At 43.0% G+C, this 24,165-nt stretch overlaps 2 protein-coding genes across 5 annotated transcripts in view; one reads left to right on the plus strand and one right to left on the minus strand.

The window, feature by feature from the left end:
* LOC138853553 (protein odd-skipped-like) overlaps positions 1 to 15,660 on the minus strand; it is a 222,496-nt gene extending 206,836 nt beyond the window's left edge. For all 4 annotated transcript variants that reach the window (XR_011392722.1, XR_011392723.1, XR_011392721.1 and 1 more), the window contains exons 1-2: positions 15,535 to 15,660; positions 778 to 839 (exon numbers count right to left, since the gene is read on the minus strand). The gene's annotated coding sequence lies outside the window, so the exon portion shown is untranslated. The remainder of the gene's footprint in view (positions 1 to 777; positions 840 to 15,534) is intronic.
* Positions 15,661 to 21,089: 5,429 nt separating this feature from the next.
* LOC128693864 (protein odd-skipped-like) lies at positions 21,090 to 22,296 on the plus strand. The gene has a single exon (XM_053783729.2). The coding sequence runs from the start codon at positions 21,249 to 21,251 to the stop codon at positions 22,101 to 22,103; it is 855 nt and encodes a 284-aa protein (XP_053639704.2). The 5' UTR covers positions 21,090 to 21,248; the 3' UTR covers positions 22,104 to 22,296.
* Positions 22,297 to 24,165: the final 1,869 nt, after the last annotated feature.

Consider the following 24,165-nt stretch of genomic DNA (forward strand, 5'->3'; position numbering starts at 1 on the left):
GTTTGGAGGAATACTGAAGACAGGTAAAGTGAAGCGGTTCGTAACTGGTGTCACTGGTGGGCAGAGCCCACTAGCGGAAATAGGTCGTGCGAACGAATTAGGCAAGCAATAGTCCCTCAATTGAGACTTCCACCGTTTCTCAATCATTGGACTGACAATCCAGATTTTGGCTAAACTTTCTACAAAAACACCAAGCGTTTTTTGCACGTGCCTGATTTCATCTCTAGGTCATTAATCAATTTACCTAATCGGCATTTTATTATTCACATTCTACAGCAATAAATGGTTTGTATGATGGAGAAAGTTATATTTTGTGAACTATACAGAAAAAATGCGTTTAATGGCAACTAAGAAAAAATTTAACCTAACCCAGAATTTAACTCAAAACCCAAGTTACGTTAGGTTCCTACTCTTGGTCACCACCCTAAAAAAAAGGAGCAAAATACGTTTCCACTGGGAAACTCAGTGTTGAATTTACACAACTCTTAGTTAAGAATAAATCCGAGCAGTTAAAGAAAATAATGTGGTTAGTGTAGGCTACAGCAGGTCATGTAGCTAGGATAATAAAAAAAGAAGACATACCGAATATTTTGAGCGTGAACTGTCCCTCGAAGAGCTGTAAATATCGCACTTACCTGAAGGGTAACAAATTAATTAGCTCTCTATATGCAAACTTCAATATTAACCAAATACTATCAGCATTGCATATATAATTTCAAAGGATAAATATCCACACGAACTATTGCAATTAAAGGCACAGGTTAAAAGAAGTTTTACCTTATCATGGTGGAAGACAACAGATTGCAGTCTGGTAGAGAGTAACATGTGACTTAGCGTATCTGAAAAAAAAAAATATAAAGGAATAGGCCGATAAGCCGGCTGAAGGCCTCGGTCAGATAACCAAAAGCTCCAGTGGCGGGTCATCATAAAACTAAGACCTACGTCAGGAAACACTTGTGCTGTTTGTGATAAATGGTTTAAAACCAAGTTGAAGATTGAGACACTTATGCAACATATGGGAACCTTTACTGCGTAAGTGTCTCAATCTTCATTATTGGACTGATGAAGCCACTGTGGGGCGAAACGTTTCTTCTATTAATAAAGATCCCCATATGTTGCAGAAGTGTCTCAATCATCAGCTTGTCATTGTCCACATCGCTCTCGGGCCGTGCGGACAGGCTGCGCAATCGACTGGTTTCTGTGCAGTTTTCAGTGTTCCAAGATGGCGGATCGTTTCGGAAGGAGGGTTAACACTTTTTGCATCGAGCTGATACGGGGATCGTCGAGCACTGCTACGATGAATGTGCTTCTTCCAGCTATTATTAGAGATCTCTACGGCATCCCTAATGAGGAGCTGTATGGTGTTGCCCTCAATGGTTTGAGAAGAGTCTTCGTGAAGTTTACGAGGGCCAGTTTCTACAGCAGTATGGTGGCTGAGTACCAGGAACGAAGGATGTGCCTTAACTCGACGGTGGAGGTGTGTATGCATGATGTGTCTACATACTTCACATGGGTTAGGGTACGAAATGTACCATATGAGGCGACGCAGTTTGGAATTGAGGATGTCTTCAGAAACTACTGTGTTGTTCATGAGGCTAGAGGGGGGGTGTGGAGGGATGGCCCATACAAAGGCCTCCAGGAAGGTTCCTACACCCTCAAGATGATGCTGAAGAGGCCTATACCTTCATATGTTCTGTTGACTGGATACAGAATTCAAGCCTATGTGCATTATGCAGGGCAAAGGAGGACGTGCCATCTTTGTGACTCTTACGAGCACATGGCAGCGCAATGTGTACGTAGGGCTGCCCCAAGTGTGCCAACCCTTTTGGAGGAGGAACGACAGCCGAGTACGGTGGTAATGGCGAGGAATGGGATGGATGGACAGAGGAAGGCTCTCTGGAGTGAGGAGGTGGAGAATGAGGGGGACCTGTTGGGGATGTGTGTCGCACTCCCGGAGGAGGCTAGTGAGGTTCCACCAAGGCTTGTGGCGGTGGAGGGAGGGGAAAATTCGATGCAGGTGTTATTGGAGTCTGTGCTACAGGATTTCTTGGAGGACGCTTTGGTCGGAGAGGACCAGGATGGAAGGTCCAGTGATGCGCAGAAGATGGAAGGGCTGCAGGGGAAAGTGGAAGTCTTGGATGAGTGAGGCCAGGAAACAGTTGTGGTAGCTGAGGTACATCGGGAGGATGTACCTGAGGAAGACATGAGTTTGGGTGGTAGCTCTAGGAAGCGGCCTGCGGGGTCGTCTGAATTGGACGAAGTATTGGAACCTGGGCAGAGACCAGGTAAGAAGGCATGGGCAGATGTGGTAGGGAAAACCACTACAGGGGGGGGGTGCACAGGGGAAATCGGGTGGGGTGGGTCAAGGGGAGGTGGGGGGTCTGATGAAGAATGGTAAGGAGAGTGTGAGCAGCTTAAAAGGGAGTGTGAGCAAGCCACAGAGGTAAGCCGCCTTTCCTTGAACATTCAGGTGTGTGACTTTAAACGTTAATGGTCTCAAGAATGAAGTCAAAAGGGTCTGGTTAGAGTGGTTTTTGAGAAGGTATGAAGTGGACGTTTGTTTCTTGCAAGAGCATAACCATAGGTCAGGATGCAAGTTGCAATTGAGGGGATATAAGATATTTGTAAGTTTGGCTTTGCATTTTAAGGGAGGAGTGGCTGTATCGGTAGAGACCAGCCCATTGTGCGTCATGAGGTGGGAGGAAGGGGGAGGGGGGAGGGTTGTTCGGGTGGATGGGTATTGGGGGGGGAGAGTAGGGTATGTTTTGTGGGGGTTTATATGCCAGAAATTAGAAATATGAGGGTAAAAGCAGACTTTGTTAGGGAAGTTTTGCTCTACTATCTCAGGGGTTTAGCTGCTATTTCGATAGTTGGAGGAGACTGGAATTGTGTGATTCGGCATGGAGATGTGATACCTAGGGGTGCGGGGTGTGTGTGTGTCGAGTGTTTTAAGGGATGCTTTACGGGATGTGGGGGTGGTTGATGTGGTGGGCAGGGGGGGGTATCAGGTGGAACACACCTATGTGCAGGGGAGTTATGAAGCACAGTTGGATAGGATTTATGTTATGCAGGGGATAGGTGTGGAGAGGGTTAGGACTATTGACGTGGGTTTGTCTGATCACAGGGCAGTGTTGGCTGACCTTAGGGTAGATGGTATTCCACGCATATTTCCGAGTTATTGGAAATTGAATGTGCGGCTTTTACAGGAGGAGGATCTAGGTTTGTCCTTTCAGGACTGGTGGAAAGTTTTTTTTGGGAGGCTAGGGATGAGGATGTGAATTTGCTAGATTGGTGGGAGTTGTATGCAAAGGTGGAGATTGCAAAATTTTTCAAGGCGCGTGGCAGGGAACGGGCACGCTGGCGGTTTGGCTTGCAGAATTACTTAGAGGGGCAGTTGAATGATTGTTATGGGGGGGTAGGGAAGGTGTGAGTGGTGTTATGGGGGAACTTAGAAGTCGTTTAGTGGAGATTCATAACGAATGGTTTGATGAACTCAGAGTCAGTGCAGGCTTGGGGGACGTCTTAAAAGGTGACAGGCCGTCCGGGTATGTACTAAGGAAATTCAAGGACAGACAGTTGAGGACTACTGTGGCACAGTTAGTCGTGGGGGAGGGAGGGGTTATGTGCAGGGTCAGGGTCTTTCTGATACAGACAGTATCAGTAGGTATGCAGGTTATTGGTTTCGGGAGAAATGAAAGAGGGAGGGGGGTTGTTGGGTTTTATTCATTTGGGGTTATCGGGGCTCATCTGGGTTTGGGGCATGGGGACAGGGAAACGTTGGAGGGCAGTATTAAGGAGGCAGAGGTGGAGGAGGTGGTGAATGGGTCGAGTCAGGGGAAGGCACCGGGTATAGATGGTTTATCTAATGATTTTTATAGAGCACATTGGGAGAGTCTGAGGGAGTGCCTAGTGGCAGTTCTGAATTATATGTTGAGCAGTGGTAGGATGGGGCGAACACAGAGAACTGGGGTTGTTGTCTTGGTGCGGAAGGGGAGGGAGGGGAAGGGTTTGGGTGATTATTGTCCGTTGTCATTAATGTGTTCGGATTATAACATTTTTGCAAAGATATTGGGTAATAGATTAAAGAAGGTAATTGGGGCTGTCATACACAGAGGTCAGTATGGGATCCCGGGACGAAGTATGAAGAATGGGCACAGTAGGATAAGGGATTTTATAGAGAACTGCCCAGGAGGGGGCATCATTGGTTTGGACTGGGCTCAGGCTTTTGACTGTGTGAAGAGGGAATTTTTATGGGTCTGTTTGGAGAAGTTGGGTTTTGGAGGGGGGGTAGTGAGATGGGTGTGCACTCTATATGAGGGGGAAGTCATGAGGGTGCAGGTTAATGGAAGGCTGGGGGAGCCGGTGCTGATGGAACAGGGCTTAAGGCAGGGTTGCCCGCTCTCGCAGTTGCTCTTTGCATGTGTGCAGCATCCTTTCTTTGAGGCTGTGGAGGAGGAATTGCAGGAGGTAGAGGGGGGCTGCATGGGGGGAATTGTAGGTTATGTTGATGACACCACTGTTCTGGTAATGAGTGGGGGGGGGGGCTTTAAGAAGGGTGGGTGAGGTGATTAAGAGTTTTGGGGATGTTTCGGGTATGGAAGCTAATCTTGCAAAGTCGAGGTTGTTGGAGGTAGGGACTTGGGTTGGAGGGAGATTGGGGGAGGAGATGGGATGGACAGTTGGTGACAGACTTAGGGTTTGTGGGATATGGTATATGGCGCAGGTGCAGGAGGATCAACTCTGAACTAGTCAAGAGTAGGGTTATATGCAAGCTTAAAGGTTTGAGGGTTAGTGAAGTGGCGTTACAGCAGAGGGCTTTGGTTATTAACTCGCTGGTGTATAGTAAGGTATGGGGCGTGGCAGAGGTGTTCCCTTTGAGGACACAGGACATTCAGGAAATACAGAGGAGGGTTTTGAGGTTTGTGTGGGGGTTTGGGAGGGCCTGGTTATCTAAGGAGGTGGTTATGACGGATGTGAAACGGGGGGGCCTAGGTTTGTTGGCTTTGGGGCCTAGGGTAATGGCCTTATATATTAAGCAGAGGTATATTAGGGTGGGGGAGGGGGTGTTAGGGTGGATAGGGTGATGAGGGATGCTAGAAACTGGTGGAGTGGCAGGGACTTGAGGAATTGCTAGGATTTGCCGAGGTTCTTGTTGACAGTGCGACAGGTTTCAACATTGAGGGTTAAAATGTTGGTGGGTGTGGTGTGGGGAAGGAGTGTCTTACAGGGGGTTGCCGTGTATCCCATGTATAATTGGCAGGTGATATGGAGGGAATTCCGGCTGCTTAGGATACCAGCTAGGGTCAGGGAGTTGGTATACCGTTTCCTCATGGGGGTAGTAGCATCCAAGCATGTGTTGCATAAAATGGGGTTGGTGAGGGAGGCGGCATGCTTGTTCTGTGGGGAGGAGGAAACCGCCTATCATGTGGTATATTTTTGCTCGTCTTTCGGGGGGGTGAGGGTCTGGATGGCGGGTGTTATCAGGCTGTTGGGGGGGGGGGGAGTTGGTCGTTTCTTAGGACCTTGTCGATGGATGTCAGTGGGGTATCAAGAGACGGGAAGGGCTTTGATGTATGTTATGGCGGATTATTTGCATGTTTCTTGGGGAATGAGGGAGATTAAAGGGCAGTCGAGGATAAAAGCGTTAGCAGCTAGGTTCTATAGAACAATGTGTAGGAATAGATTAATCTATGGGGGGGAGTTGGGAGTCCAGTTTCTCGGAGGGTTATCGTAATCTCTGTGGCGAAACTCCTCCGGGATCATGGGGGCGGGCAAGGGGCAGGTCTCCTTTAGTGAATGGTGGGCATGGTAAGGTTGTGGAGGTTGTGTTGTATGTGATGTGTGAGTGGAGTATGTGAGGGCATCAATTTGAGACCTGGTTGTGTTCCTTGCGGGTTAATTCATCTTTTAACTCTGTCAAAGTCACCCTGATTTCAGTTTAGTTCCACATGTAAGTCATATATATATTTTTTGGTAATTGGATAATTATTACACACGCTGTCAGGGATTGGTGGCTTAGGAATCTGTTCTGGTGGTTTATATAATGTCATGGGCCTTGTGATGATTTATACTTCATGTGAAAATTTACAAAAGTAGTGTTAATTTTATACCCATGTTAACTTTAATTGCTGCTCAACGAAATTGGTTGTGGGGCGCTGTGACTCTGCATACTTGTATAATTGGATATTTGCATTGTTGTAAAATTAGTGGTTTAGGTATGAAGTTTAGTGGTATGGTTTAACACCTGGAACAAAATACCTGTTCCCTTTTACGCACAGGCGAATGGTGTGTTAATTTGTTAAGGCGTTTGTGTTTTTTGGGACACGTTTTTAATATTTAATAATAGTATTGTATGTAATCTATGCAAAACATATTAGTGTGGCATTCACTTATACGTGGAACAATGCAGGGGAGGGGGGGTGTTGGAAGGGTGTGTTGGGGCTTTATATGTGTATATGTATGTACTCGCCTATTTGTGGTTGCAGGGGTCGAGTCACAGCTCCTGGCCTGTATGTATATATGTGTATATGTATGTGTATATATATATATATATATATATATATATATATATATATATATATATATATGTATATATATGTATGTGTATATGTATATATGTAAGTTGCAACACTCACGATTTCAGGAATAAAGCACTGGGAGGATAGATTTGCCGTGGCTGTGCACCCTTTCAATCACACTGTTAGGACTAGGAATTTTTATTGACCTAAGAAAAGCTTTTGACACAGTAGACCACGACATCCTACTCCACAAACTTGATCATTACGGTATAAGAGGCCATGCGCTTGCTTATTTCAAATCTTACATTACTAATAGGTATCAGTACGTCACCATTAAAGACACAGCATCAGCAACACGGCCACTTGATACTGGAGTTCCGCAGGGAAGTGTCCTTGGTCCCCTGCTCTTCCTCATATCAATGACCTTCCAAACGTATCCCAACACCTGAAACCCATTCTCTTTGCTGATGACACGACTTGCGTCATCTCTCACCCTAATCTTGCCACCCTCAACACCATTGTGAATGAGGAGCTGATTAAAATATCGACTTGGATGACAGCCAATAAACTTACGCTTAACACTGACAAAACCTACTATATTATGTTTGGTAGCAGAGCAGGAGATGCACAAATTAACATTAAGATTGACAACACTCTAATTTTTTTTATTTTATTTTATTTAAAAAACACAATACACATCATACATTTGTGCTATATTTAGGTTACATAAACAAAGAAACATAATCCATTAAATAATAAAAACAAACAACTTCACATTCCTTATCCCAGCACTAAACTTATACATAAGAAAAACACGTTCAACTGTAAATGCTTAATTCCCCCTCCAAAGTGCCCAACCAGCACACACAACATACATGTAACTAAAAACAGCCCACACCTGAACATACAGGTGGGTTTATTATATCCATAAAATACAGCCAGTATCTTATAACACAAAAGGTAATATTATCCTAAGAATGTCACACTTATTTACATTATATATGAAACTTTATATACAAAGACATTCTCATATAATCCAAGTCGTTGCACACTCATTAGTATTGTATATTAAACTTTATACACAAAGACATAATACTAAACAGCTCAAAAATTACAATATAATAAAGGTGACTAAAATAGCCATTTCCACACCTTACCACAGAGAAACTAAACACACTATTAAAATAACAAAGATACACACTCATGTTACATAGCACATTATTATTAGTGTGTTAACAATGCTTTGAGTGTTCCTTCTTGTAGTTGTCTCACTGACAAAGATCATTTACCTTATTAAAACTATGATCATCAATGACCTCTTGTCTTTCAACACATGGTTAAACTAAAACATTCACACACAAGAAAACTCTCCAGTTACACCACATCTGACATGTCATCCCCTCCCATACAACTCTCATGACAATCCTACCACATTTACATATCCTTCATTATGGTCATAACTCGCTCTAGAAAAGGAAAATGGTCCCTTAGTACTTAAGTAGCCAAATTACTGAGTCCCCTTACCGTTATATTTCTATATGCCTCCGGGAACGCAGTTGTCCACCTGTTACCATAAATGAGTTTATTTCTGCATACCGTGCGATAAATTCCTGCCGCAATAGCCCTTACCCTAATCCCCCCGCCTTTTTCCTTCAAGCCCCAGGAATAAAACAAGAAATCTGTCACAATGTACAGAATGGCTCTCTTTACAACCTCAGACACCCCCCTTACCTCTAAAGTTAGGGCACGCAGGATCTCTACATTGCCCCCACCCATTAACTTGAAGACTCTAGGCAGCCACACCCGTACTTGCCCCAACTCCCTACAAAAATATACGGCATGAAAAGCTGTTTCCGATTCCTCACAATGTTCGCATTTCGCTTCCTTTACCAAACCCATCACACACAAAGCCTGCTTTGACGCTAAAATCCCCATTACAAACCTATAAACTAACTCCCTTACCCTAGGCATTAATCTAAGTTTCTGGAAATCATGCCAAATCGTACCCCAATCATACAAAGGGTATACCGCCACCCCTTGCATCACTTCTGGTTTCCTACTCATCTCTACTAACCTTCCCACCTTGAGCTTTTTTACCTCACCTATTACTAACATAACCCTTAGCATATTCTCACATTCCATCAAGTCCTTTCCTCCCCACCATCGTCGTACATCCCTCATCACCCTCCCAACCCTCACCCCTTTTACCCCCCCCTCCCTTACGTACTTTTGTTTAACATACATGGCCTTTACCCTCGGCCCTAGCATCAAAAGCCCTACTCCCCCTCGGCGCACATTCGTCATAACCACCTCTTTACTTAGCCATGCTCGTCCAAAACCCCATATATAACGAAGCACCCTTCTCTGTATCTCCTTTATCTCCTGTTCCCGTAAAGGATACACCACTGCCACGTTCCACACTTTACTATAAACTAATGAATTTACTATTATTGCCCTTTGCATTAGAGTAACATCCTTCGCTCTTAGGTTCCTAATCCGTTGTACAACTTTCTCTCCCACCAATTCTGAATTCCTCCGTCTAGCCTCTTGCTCATCTGCCATATAGATAATCCCACAAATTTTCAGCTGTTCAGTCACATCCCATCCAAACTCCACCCCCATTCTACCCCCCACCCAATCTCCTATCTCTAATAATTTCGATTTAGCCCTGTTGACACACATGCCTGACGCCTCTCCAAAAAACCTCATTACTCTCTCCACCTTTCGCAAACCTTCGACATCATTGATCAGTATTGTTGTGTCATCTACATAACCAACTACCTCTGTGATCCCCGACCCCTCCTCCTGTAACGTTGTTGCTTCCTCAACCATTCCATAAAACGGGTGTTGCATACATGCAAACAGAATTTGAGACATAGGACACCCTTGTCTCAAACCTTTCTCCATTTTCAACACGCTACCCAACCTACCATTAATTTGCACCTGAATCGTAGCTTCTGCATACAAGGTCTTCACCCATTTTACTATTCCCTCCCCAACACCCATAAGTCTTAAAGTGTCAACCATGTACTCTCTATTCACACCGTCATAAGCATTCTCCCAATCAATGCCCAAAATTCCACCTCCCTTACAACCCTGCAAAAATTCCCTAATACGACTATGTCCATCCCTCATACTACGACCCGGAATTCCCAACTGACCCTTGTGCACCATACCACCTATTACCTTCTTCATCCTGTTCCCTAAAATCTTCGCAAAAATCTTATAATCCGTACACATTAAAGATATGGCCCTGTACGTGCTCAGTGTTCTCCCCTCGCTTTTTTTCTTTACAAGCACGACCACACCCGTCCTCTGTGACGTTCCCAATTTCCCTTCCTTCAGCATACAATTCAATACCTGAACCAAACAAACATTTATGGTTTCCCAATGCACTCTGTAAAAATCATTGGAAAGCCCATCAATTCCCGGTGCTTTCCCCTTACTTAAATTGAACACTGCCTCTTTCACTTCTTCCATACTTATTATTCCCTCCAATCCCCCTCTGTCCTCCCCACCTTTCCCCAAGACCTTCATCCTTCCTCTTTCTTTATTAACTATCTCCAAATTACCTTTTTCCCATTTCCTTTTAAACCAATAGTCCGCATAATTACTTATCCCCTCAGTTGTCACCAACATTTGCCCCTTAGTATAACCTTCCAAATCGTCACTAACCTCTACAAGTATTATAGTGGACTCCTGTTGTCTAATGCGAAAACTTCTCAACACACTACCCGACGGTTTATCTCCCCATAGCACGGCATCCATACCTGCCCTTACCCTTAATTCATCAAATCTTTCATTATGTATGTCCCTTAGTCTCCCTCTTAGCCCTGATATTTCTTCAAAAGACTTCTCCTCATCTCTTGCGTAACACTCATTGAGCTGCTGTTCCAAATAATTCTGTAAACCGTACCTCCACCTCGCCTCCTCCCTTCCTTTATATTTATAAAACCCCGCGATACCAGGTTTAGCCCTATTTTCCCACCAATCCAAAATACTCCCTACCCCATCCCTTGCCCTCCACAATTGTCCCCACCAGTCTCTAAACTCTGCGTTCACCACCTCACTCCTCACCAACCTCGCATTTAACTTCCAGAAACTTGAATATACCTTTACCACTCCCTCCCAATCCAGTTCTACCAAAACTGCCCTATGATCCGAAAACCCTACGTCCACTGTTTTTACCCCTCCTACCCTAACTGCCTCCGTTATATAAATCCTATCTAACCTCGCTGAATAATTTCTCCTAACAAAAGTGTAATCCACTCTCCAAGCCCCACTCCCCTCCACGTCCCTCACCCCTGCATCCTGTAAAACATTGCGTAACGACCGTAATACACAACCCGCCCCCCTTGGCTCCACGTCCCCCCCCCTTATAACACAGTTCCAGTCCCCCCCAATTACAGTTACTAGAGGTAAACCCCTTAAAAAATACACTAAAACGTCTCTCACAAAATCCTCTTTTACTTTGATTATATTCTCTGCTGGCATATAAACCCCAATGAAACATACTCTAGATGCTCCCCACTCACCATCCACCCTCACTACCCTCCCCCCCCCCTTCTTCCCACTTTATAATACGTAAGGGACTATTTTCCTTCACAGCCACTGCCACTCCCCCTTTTAACCTAACAGACCCACTTACATACAATTTATAACCCTTTAATGCCAAAGCACAGCCTATCTTATAATTATGTTCTTGTATAAAGCATACATCCACATTATATCTCCTCAAAAACCATTCCATCCATACTCGTTTCACTTCATTCTTCAATCCATTTACATTTACTGTTACTATCGTGAATTATTTTAAAAGTGGTGGTTTACCCTTTCTTCTTGGCACACACCCTCCTATACCGTCCTGCTGTATGGCATCTTTCTTGACAGCTTGCTTATTCACCCCCCCTATCCCTTCATTATCCCTAGAACCATTAAACCCTACATTACCCCTTCCCTCTTTCCCCTTATGACATACATCCTTTCTCCAAGATTTTACTCCTGTTCTTTGTCCTGGAGTAAGAACATCGTCCATCTCAGACGTTCCTGCAGTTCTCTTACGAGAACTCCCCTCCCCACACACCTCGTCACCTGTCTTTTCTGCCCTATGGACCTCTGCCACAACTTTGTGCACATTAACATTAGTGCACACAGTATTCCTAACCTCCTGATCTTGCTGCACAGTTGCCTGCACCAGGTTACACCCTTCATCCACCTGTCCCTCTTCAACGTCATGCAAAAAGGAACTAAGTACTTCCTCCAGCAAGCAATCCTGTTGGCCCGTACCCTCCTCATCAGACGTCGATGTCGTCTGTCCCTTATCAACTGATAGTGTTACACTTTCTTCCATAGTCGCCTCAGCCCTGTCCACTTCGTCACTCCATCGGCAAGGAATCTTGTTTGGCCTTACTCCTTCCTCCGACACCTCCAGAGCATTCCTCTGATGTAAGATCACTGGTTCCTGTTCCCTCCGTCCAGCTTTTTTATAGCATTGGGCCGCCATATGTTCAAAAGAACCACATAATCTGCAAGTCTTCCGCTGCCCTGAGTAGTACACGTAGACCTGCGTTCGGAAGACCTCCATAAATACGTATGATGGAATTGACTGCCTCAACGTCATTTTCAGCGTAAATGATCCTTCAGGTAGCCCCTCATAAGGTCCATTTTGCCACACCCCCATCACTGCTGAGTGGATTTTCCCATAGCTGCTAAACACCGCCGTCACATCATGCTCCGTCGCCTCAAAAGGCACGTTTCGTACTTTCACGAACGTCACATAGCTGGACACATCATGTAAGCAGACTTCCACCATAGTGTTCACTGCCAGCCTCTTCTCTTGATATTTGTTGACTATGCTTGTGTAGAATCCTGCGTCTTTAAACTTGATGAAAATTCTCGACACACCATTGACTGCTACTCCATATAATTCTTCGGTCGGTATTCCATATACCTCACTGATGATGGCATGCAGTAACACGTGCATGGTTGTTCCCGTAAGCGTGCCACGCACCAATTCCACGCAAACAGTGCTCACCCGGCGTCCAATGCGATCCGCCATGTTGTATGCACAAAACAGGAAAACTGCGCAGTAAACCAGTTGTATCAGGAGCCACTGCGCAGCCTGTCCGCACGGCACAATAGCGATGCGAACAATTGCACTCTAATTACCAGAAATAATGGGGGCAAATTCCTAGGCTTGTACCTTGACAACAACCTGAATTTCAGCACCCATATCCAGCATATAACCAAAAAAGTATCCAAAACGGTTGGGATCGTCTCCAAGATACGATACTATGTGCCGCAAAATGCCCTTCTCACACTATACCACTCACTTATTTATCCATACCTCACCTATGCTATTTGTGCTTGGGGATCAACTGCAGCAACACACCTAAAGCCAATAATAACCCAACAAAAAGCTGCAGCAAGAATAATCACTAAATCCCATCCCTGGCAACACTCCCCCCCCCCACTCTTCATAGACCTAAACTTACTCCCAGTTCAGTACATCCACACTTACTACTGTGCAATCTACATCTACAGGGCCTTAAACTCCAATATCAACCTTGACCTAAAACGCTTTCTTGATAGTTGTGACAGAACCCACAGGCATAACACCAGACACAAACATCTCTACGACATTCCCCGTGTCCGACTAAACCTTTACAAAAATTCAATGTATGTCAAAGGCCCTAAAATCTGGAATACCCTACCTGAGAACTCTAGAACTGCAGACATTCATCACCTTCAAAACTACCATTAGAAAACATCTTATCTCCCTGATACACCCCGTCAACTAACTACACGAATACCACCTGGTGGTTCACACTTACACTCACTCACTCATTTGACCATAAACAGAAATATTAACCTCAATCTTAAAATAATGAATCCTGTGATACTCCAATACTGAAACTATGTACTGTGCCAAAACAAAAGCATTCACATTGCTAAACTCACAAACTAGTATTTAGTCACTTAGCCATAATACCAACTTGCCTCATAATTTGTAATATTTTACAATTAAGAATAAAACTAAGTCTGCCCGAAATGCCTAGCCATGCTAAGCGTTCTAGTGGTACACTCTGTAATCACAATTTTACATGTAAACCACACAATAACCAAATTTCTGTAAACTCAGCATTGTAATCCTTATAGAGAATAAACTTTGAATTGAATTGAATTAAATTGAATTGAATATTGAAGGTGAGTGTTTATGTAACACCAGGGTATGGGTATAACATATTGTGCAGGTAGATATTGAGTGTTTACACATATTATTTTACTAGCTTATATATTCTTGTTGCAACAAGCTTGCAATGATTCCAAGTTATGGATAGGTTGTGTTTTGAAATTAGGGGGGATTGATTAGTATAGATGGGGGATGATTATGTCACTTTAGGGTGGTGTCTAGGACACTTTTGTGGAAGGTTCACTTGGGTTTATTTTTAATAAACCTATTTAACTTATCTCTCTAATAAATCATACTAGAAAATAGCCTTTATAATTATGTTATGCACTGCTGTAATGTTACAGCTGTAAGTGCAACACATGTATATAGTTTCTATTTTCGGGTTAAAGATATTGTTGTCACTACTGGTATTGTATAGTAGCTCCAGTCAGGCACTGGACGACTAGCAATGAACTTGATGTTTTATGTTTCCTTGTAGCTTTAAGTTGTAAAGTTAAGTCCTCCAGGGTAGAGTCCAGTACACTTTCAGAGTGGATGGGAAGCTTGAGTTTTACCCCTTATATGACATGATTGTAATACATGATGTATATAATTATATGAGGAGTGTATGTGTAATGTTCTTTTAAATAAAATATAAAAAAAAATCTTCAGCTTGTGCCGTTTCTCGATAAATCTTACCTACCTAACCTGTTGAAGTGTGCCCCTGCCAGGAGTGAGGCCAGCAATACGTTCCTCGAAACATTACACACTACTCAGAACATGCTGCATTTTGAGATTATTTTGTTTAACATTTGAAAAGCACTGGAGCAGAGTGGGTTATTCACCGTTTTGAAAAATGAAAGGACTACAGCCGTGTAATATATATTTCATACTAAAAATAAAACCAGCCAATGTAGTTTGGTTGGCTGTGGTCTAAAGCCTATCTACTACAAAAGGGTCACTAAAGCTGCATATCAATTATCCCTAAAGGGATTACTGACTGTTGATAGTATATATATATATAATATATATTATACACACTATTCTTGAATGGTGGTGAAGGAGTAACTTGTAGTCTTAATAACGTGTAGTAGATAGACTTTAAACCAAACTGCCTTCTCCACCTCATGATAGTAGTCTTACTTTGCATATAGGGAAATTTCAGTCTTGCCAGAAACTGCCAAAAAATTACATTCAAATAAGGCAATGTTATATAAAAATGACTAGATATCTGAAGAGATCACATAAAAAACGTGTCGAGAAAATTGTCAGTACTAATAAAATGCCTGTAAAATATTTAATATTTCTAATTATTTCGCTATCCTAATCATTTGGTAGTATATACCACTCTAGTGGTGTTATTTTAATTCCGTTAGTGCTGAGAATTTTTGGTCGATATAAAAATAATAAATTATACAAAAACAAGATCATTCAGGACCCTCAAAAATATTTTTTTTTTTTGCATGTTCAAAGTTTAGAATAATGCATTTTGACGAGATAACGATGTATAGAACGAAACGATAAATATACCAAAGATGAAGATTAATACATTCATGCAAATAACTAAATCCTTGTAGGTTAATTCAATGTTCCAAAAGAACAAAAAGAGCAAGTCTGTGTAGTAAATCAGTATTATTATTATAAAAAAGAAGCGCTAAACCACAAGAGCTGTACAGCGCTGCAGTAAATCAGTAATAAAATAATGCTAAAAAAAAAAAACTACATTTTACTTGAACTGTCAGGGGTAGGATGGGCAGCAATGGCGCGGCTACTTACTGAACCTTTCTTCACCAACACACAAATTTACAGCATAAATTAATCTTTAACTCTAGAATATGTAGTTACCTCTTCCTTTACTCCCATGTACATATAGCGCCGACACGTGTAATTATATATAAATCGCTCTCACACACGTCATAGCCACAAACACGTCTCACCACCATTGTCTCGTTCCCGCCAATGATCACTGAGGGGGACCCAGGGTTACCAAATAAAATCTTCAAATAGCGCTAGAATTATCTAAAACATGCTAAATTATCATTGGTTCCCGCTATAAAAAGAGTTCCCTTTATTAATTACAAAAATAGCATATGCATTGCTCTCAGCAGTACACAGGTGATTATTCTAGACCTGCTAAATCCCAATCATCTCGTTATCAACGTGTGTAGGCGTTTCTTGTGATTGTTGAAAAGAAGGCTAATATGCATCCATAGAGCCTATTTTTCGTATGACTTCCTTTGGTAGTTTGTAATTATAGCAGCGTTTACCATGCCTTCTTAGTCTGTACTTAACAGTCAGAACAAAGCTCAAACTCTTGATACTCAACTTCAGACTTTAATTATGCATACACTCCATTGTTGACACCGATCATAATGGAAGTATTATCAGTGCCTAGTGCAATAAGCTTTTGTAATTCAAATTCATTTTGTGTCAAGGATTCCTTAAAGCCTCGCATTTTGCATTAGCAGTGAAGTCACATAGTTCAACTAGGTCTAAATAAGTAACCGCAATTTCTTTCTCTTAGAATAATGCCTAACAGCTATACTTGATAATTTAGTTATAGAAATATCATTGCCTTCATCTGCTAAAAAAGCTGAATTTGCTATTTCCAGTATCAGCGTTCATGCCATCACTTAAAATATAGTGCAAAGTACATTGTAAATAACTGCATTATATTTTGTCCTGAGCAAAATGTTCTTTGCAGAGTTCACTTCAGTGGTCAACTACTTGTAATGAACAATGTTCAGCAATGAACAAAGACTAATTTCCATCATATTACACCATCGCTTAGTCCTCCAAATTCAAGCTAAAAACTGCTCGCTAAACAACAAAACACGCTAAATCTGTCGAGAAAAGCGCTAAGTTGGCAACCTTGAATTTCCCAGCCAGGAAAAGTTCACTTGACTTGATCTGAACGAAACAGTCGCCATAAGATTCGAAGCTTCACCTTTCCTCCGTCCAGGCAAATACTAACTCTTTCGTTTAAAGAAGATTCTTATTGTTAAACTGAATTGTTCAATTTGCCTATAATGTAAAAATTCAAATATGTTGAATTTCTTTATGTGAATAATAAAATAATGGTTGCATCTTGTAAGCTGGAGAGGCTTCTACTGTGGCAGCTGTATGATCCTTGTGGGTTTAGCGCTTAGTTATGTTTACAATAATAATTCTACTGTGGCAGCTGTATGATCCTTGTGGGTTTAGCGCTTAGTTTTGATTATAATAATAATTCTACTGCAGCAGCTCAGCAGCCTCGTACCGAGGCTTCACACCAGACAAACGTGATCTGATTGACTTGATTTATTATAACGGCACGTGTTCAAATACTCATGACATGTACTGGAGGAAGCGTTAAACCCGTGTGAGTCATGCAGCGCCTGGGGGAACTGGGAAGTAATTAGGTTTGATCCAAGGAAGGGGAGGGTTGCTTTGACTGACTCGAGACAACGATGAACGCATTACGAATCACCAGTGTCAACATTTATGAAGGTCATGGGCGGGAAAGTGAAAGGCTCATGATCCAGGGACTTGGAACTACTCTACACTCCCTTTCATCATATCTGAAAGTTTCACATTTCCACGCTCTATAGAACCCCTACTGGTTTGGCGCTTCCCAGAGAAAATATAATCTAGATTTGTTTCGGCCGCTGTGAGGTAGGTATCCCCCGTACCTACATTCAGCGCCCCTCTACCTAAACGATTCGAGAAAGGTATTCCTGTGTCTCAGGGATACTTTTCAGGGGGACACTCAGTACCTAATGCTTCAGGGAGACACAGCACCTGATGCTTCAATGAGACAATACGATGATAGGATCATATGCATTCTTTTGCAGCAGATTTGAGATGAGCAGACCAGCCACCACTGGGAGACTAATCACTAACGGGAGACCATTCACATTGATCACCACCTACACACCGGTCACCACCACCCACACACTGGTCACCAGCACCCACACACCGGTCATCACCACCCACACACCGGTCATCACCACCCACACACCGGTCACCACCCACACACTGGTCACCACCACCCACACACCGGTCACCACCACCCACACACCGGTCACCACCCACACACTGGTCATCACCACCCACACACCGGTCACCACCACCCACACACCGGTCACCACTACCCACACTGGTCACCTTCACCCACATACCCGTCACCACCACCACATACCGGTCACCACCACCCACACACTGGTCACCACCACCCACACACTGGTCACCACCACCCACACACTGGTCACCACCACCCACATACCGGTCACCACCACCCACATACCGGTCACCACCACCACATACCGGTCACTACCGCCCACACACAGGTCACCACAACCCACACACCGGTCACCACCCACACACCGGTCAACACCCACACACAGGTCACCACCCACACAGGTCACCACCCACACACACTGGTCACCCACACGCTGGTCTCCTCACCAACATGGGAAGGAGGCAGAAGTGACCACCTGACCAGCGGGTGTCTGACAATGACCCTGGAGAGGCTTGACGTCAGGGTCACACTCGTAGCCACTTTGAGGTGAAAAGAAGTCTAATTGTGGCTTCTATGGGCTCCTCTATGGCTGATTTCGACATTTTTGTTGACCTCAAGTGGTCCCATTTTCCTCTACAAGACGTACTTGAAAGAGAGGAATTTTTCGATTATCTCGGACAATACAAAGCAACTCTGACAAAAGCCATGATAAACTCGCGAAGTTTATATTAACAAAAGATAGCATTAAAGGGATAGGAGATACATTCTTATAAACAACACGACCAAGAGACATGAGTAACTCGAGGTATTTACGCAGCGTATTCGTTGGTACAGCAACGCAGTTGGGTAAATTTATTTCCTCTCTATGCTTTCAATAATAAAAGACTTGGGTGGGTTGACCATCTCGTTTGTTCGTAAGTGAAATAAATCATTAACAAACTCCGTCTTAAATAGCGTTTGTAACAAATCCGAAGTAAATGCACAAAAACTTAATGTGTTCATGATAAATCCGAAACAAATGCACGAAAACATAACAGTTTGCGTGTAGCCCTCAACAACCTTTAGTAGACCACAAGTATGCCTAGCCCCACACCCTCACCGTCCTCCCCGACAGAATGTCCTATTATCGCTAAGGAAAACGCGACACAGCTAGTCACCGAATGTCAAAATCCACCGTGAATCCCCAAAGCCAAGATACGGAAATTAGGTTACTTTTGTACCGAGAAACCTCTTCTCAGCGGCCTTCACTGATCAGTGGATCTCAGGTAACCTCTCACCTTTACCTGACCAGACAGACAGACAGACAGACAGACAGACAGACAGACACAGACACACACACACATACACACACACACACACACACACACACACACACACACACACACACACACACACACACACACACACAGACCACAAACACACACACACACACACACACACACACACACACACACACACACACACACACACACACACACACACACACACACACACACACACACACACACACACACACACACACACACACACATATGAAAGTTAAATACCCAGATGAGGCATAGAGATGTTAGGAAGCATTTCTTCAACCTTAGAGTTGTCAGGAATTGGAACAATGTGGAGAGTTATGTAGTGGAAGGAGGATCCATACATAGCTTTAAGAAGAGGTACAATAAGGCTCTTGGAGCAGGGAGAGAGTGGACCTAGTAGCGACTAGCGATGAGACGGGGCCAGGAGTTAAGACGCGACCCCTGCAACCAAAAGTAGGTGAATACACATACATTAAAAGACATGAGCACTGTCGGCAAATTACCATGGATACTGAAAGGCGTGGATAAACTGTGTGAACCATATTCAGCAATTCTCAAGTACATGTGGAGACGGTAAAACTACAGGACAGCTGGAAAACTGCAAACATAAGACCATTATGCAAGCAGGGGAACCGACTAGAGGTACTGAATTACAGGCCAATATCACTGGCACTGAAAAAGATAATCAGGAAAAGGATGAGTGAGCACCGGGAAAGGTGGTATTTTTTCTTTTTTACAGTAAACTAGCATTGATTTAGGGACGGTAAATGCTACCTCACTAGAGTTCTGTGAGAAAATAACGAAAATCAAGCAAGAAAGACAAAGACAGGTCGACTATAGAACAATAGGAGAGCATTTTACGCTGCATCCCGCTAAAGATGGTTCATAAACTAGAGGAGCAAGCAATGATATAGACGTAATACCTAATGAAAATATAACAGAGGAGTGGTGGTAAGGGCAGCAGTTTCAGAAAGTGAAAGTGTAATAAGTGTGGTTACCCAAGGATCAATACTAGAACTATTATTGTTCTCAAAATAAGTAAATAACCTGCGAAAGGGACTAAATCATAGGCATCATTTTTGCCGATGACATAAAATTAAAATGAGAAACATAAAAACGAAAAAGACAGATTATAGGAAGACCTGGGCAAACTGCTGGAGTGGTCAAACAAGTGGCTTGTTTCCAGCCTCAAATAATAATCTCACCTTATCAACTTTGTCAGCATCTTATAAGTTGTGCTCATGTCTCCTCTGGTTCTCAAGTCGTCTAGGGGTGTAGATCTAGCTCTCTTTAAATATCTTCGTATCCCAACCTTCGTTGTACTAAAACGCTAAACTTTTTAAATTTTATTTGTCTGTTTTTTTAAGATGAGGGTTTGTAAATGGGTACATATACAACTAATGTGACATTTTACTGCGGCAACGTTTCGCTCTCCAGGAGCAGTCCGAGTTCATTTCCCTGTGGACCTGACAGACGAGATCAGGTGGGTCACAAGCTTCACACTCTTTGCTTGCCACACCATACGTATCCCTCCTCATACCCCAGAACCTCTCTCCCTAAACCATATTCCTCTACCATACTTTTCAATCTCAGCCTCCTCCTCTCTACCATACTCCTCAACATCCCTCTTCCTCCACTGCGCCCTTTCCCTTCCCTCTCGTAGAGCCTTTCCATTCCCTCTCGCCCATCACTGTTTCGTTTCCCCGTCCCCCTTCTCCACTCATTACCCGTACCTCCCCTCTCTTCGTTCCCTCCTTTGCTCCGAAATAAGCTAAGCCATTATTTTCTGAGGCTAGGTATCTTCTTAAAGCTACATTAACATCATAACCCGTACCGAAACTTAAAGGAATAGCAGCAGCCTGTTGAGTGACTAACAGTGCTTTCGTACGTTCAAGCCCAAAGTCGCATCCTTCTACACACACTTGCTAATATGTCTGCTTAACCTTTACTATAATAAATCTTTTATTGCAATATATCATGCATTGTGCATCTACATGGATTGCTCTGAAGTGGACAAGTTGTTAGGCTAGGCCCTGGACACCTGGACTCAGGCAACACACAAAGGTTCCGACACCTGACGCCCCTCCCACACACGTCCATGCTCCGCCTCCCAACCAATCACCTTTCTCACGGTGGCTGGGTATAAATACTGCGAAATAGTGTATTTTTTTTCATACACATCTTAACTGGCTTAAGCAGTGTACTTCACGTACAAAGGAACTGAAAATTTGTTTTACTTTCAAGTGGCGACGATGGAAGTGATATCAGTTGGCGACCCACTGTCAGGGGTTCTCACGCCCCCCTCGACCCCCACCAGCACGCACAACTTTCACTTCCCAGGGATGAAGTCTACCGTGGCTACTAGTGCCACAAGCTTCAGGCCTTGTGCATCAGCGTTCAGTCCTCTGGTAGCTCAAGTGCCAAACCGTGTACACAATAGTGTACCATTCTTGTCCCCTGTACCTTCAGTGCCTGGTGTAGTAGATATGGACCCTCACTTTAATATTTTTAACACCTACCGAGTCCTATCATTCGGTGCCTTTCCATGGGCTGCGATGACTGCTGGTGCAGATCACTTTAACCAGTTTCTTTTGTCTTCTGGTGGAAGACTAACACGACCCAAGAAGCGCTACATCTGCAAGTTCTGCCACCGAGAATTCACCAAGAGCTACAATCTTTTAATCCACGAGAGAACACACACGGACGAGCGACCATTTCCCTGCGACATCTGTGGCAAGGCCTTCAGGAGACAAGACCACCTCCGTGACCACAAGTACATCCATAGTAAGGAGAAGCCCTTCAGGTGTGAGGTATGTGGCAAGGGGTTTTGCCAGGCACGCACCTTGGCCGTCCACGAGAACGGCCACACACAAGAGGAGCGACGCCAGGCATCGACATCCAGTACCAGTTCTGCTACCAAAGACTCTGGTAAAAGTTCGCCTGATGCCAGACCCGTCAGCGAGGATGTCGAAGTGGAAGCACTAGAAAATATGACAACAGACCAGCCAAAAGCTGCTTTTCCAAGCAGCACTCAAGGGATCGTAGCACCTCGTCGCCACTTGCTACCACAACGCAAAGGCTTCACGATTAATGACCTAATTAGTTGAGTCCCATAGCCCCAGTTTTCAGGGGCCGACCCGACAAGCCCGCCTCATTTTCTCTCTATTCTTCAATTGTACTGCCATGTCTGTACTTTATCAGAAGCAATATTCTTGAAGATCTAATTTATTGTAAATGTTTGTACGTAAAGATGTGTATTTGAATGTATGAAAGCATATTAAATTAAGAGCTTTAAAAACGTGTTTTACTCACTTTCACATTATAAAGCAATTTAATCTAATTATTATTCACATAAAATAAACCTAAATCATGTTGCCAAAAATGTCTTATACATAATTACAAATATCTCCACGCTAAGGGAAACAAAATTATTCCCAACGAATATAACATCGGTGAAGAAAAGACAGGACTGCAGAAAGAGTTTTATTGGAATATCGCTTTTCTCTTTGTTAAGATGTTCACTAATTCATACAGAGGACACAGTCTGCACGCATATATGTATACTGGCAGGAGAGGAAGAGGTTAAGATCAGTGAAATCGGTGGAGTTGGATGAATCATGAGTCTGTGGAGTACTACAGGATTCATCACGATTTCACTCGCCTCAGCTCTTCCTCTCGTGACAGCTTACATATACGCGCAATTTATCTTCTGTGTGGCGTGATAAAAATCTTAATAGATTAAAACGTTGTCCCAGTAAAATTCTTCCTTCTCGTGTTTTTTCTTCAGTATTGTCGGCAGTGCGCTATTTGGATACCAAAAAAACATTATTTGAAAGTATCAGAATAAGATGCATTTGCCAAAACGTTTCGCATGCACAACGGGCTTCTTCAGTCGAATTAGAGTGGATATAATACTAGAACCAGTAGAAGCAGATTTGACGTGATCAGTTCGTCAGCCTCGATGGGAGGTGATCAGTCCCTCAGGCAATGACGGGGTAATGCACACGTGGAGTCAGTCTAATACACTGAGAAATACTACTACCACAACTACTACTGCTACTACAGCTTTTACTATTACAAGTACTACTGTTACTACAGCTACTTTTATTACAACTATTACTGTTACAACCACAACTACCATTAATAACACAACTACTTTTACTACCACGATTACTACTGTTACTACCACTACTATTGTTACTATCACAACTAATGTTGTTGCTACCATAACTAATACTATTACTATCATTACTGTTGTTAGTACCATAACTACTGTTACTGTTACAGCTACCACTTATTGCAACTACTATTGTTACCACAACTACAACTGACACTTCCACGACTATTACTGTTACTACCACAATTACAGCTGTTACTACCACAACTATTGTTGCTACTTTATTACTACTATTGTTACTACAACTACTAATACTATTACTATCATTACTACTGGTACTACCATAATTTATACTGCTGATGCCATTAATACTATTACAACTGTTACGACCACAGCCACTACTGTTACTACCATTTTTACCATAAATACTATTGTTACTACTATAACTACTGATGTTACTACCATTACTACTATTACTACCATAACTACTGTTACTACCATAGCTACTGGTGTTACTACCATAGCTACTGGTGTTACTACCATAGCTACTGGTGTTACTACCATAGCTACTGGTGTTACTACCATAGCTACTGGTGTTACTACCATAGCTACTGGTGTTACTACCACAACAACTACTGTTATTATCATAGCAACTACTGTTACTACCACAACAACTACTGTTACTATCATAGCAACTACTGTTACTACCACAGCAACTACTGTTACTATCATAGCTACTACTGTTACTACCAGAACATCTACTGTTATTAGCATAGCTACTGCTGTTACTACCAGAACAACTACTGTTATTATCATAGCTACTACTGTTACTGCAACAACAACTACTGTTACTATCATAGCTACTACTGTTACTACCAGAACAACTACTGTTATTATCATAGCTACTACTGTTACTACCAGAACAACTACTGTTATTATCATAGCTACTACTGTTACTACCACAACAACTACTGTTACTATCATAGCTACTACTGTTACTACCACAACAACTACTGTTACTATCATAGCTACTACTGTTACTACCACCTGGT

The sequence above is a fragment of the Cherax quadricarinatus genome, chromosome 33, assembly GCF_038502225.1.
Source record: "Cherax quadricarinatus isolate ZL_2023a chromosome 33, ASM3850222v1, whole genome shotgun sequence".
Classification (NCBI taxonomy): Eukaryota; Metazoa; Arthropoda; class Malacostraca; order Decapoda; family Parastacidae; genus Cherax; species Cherax quadricarinatus.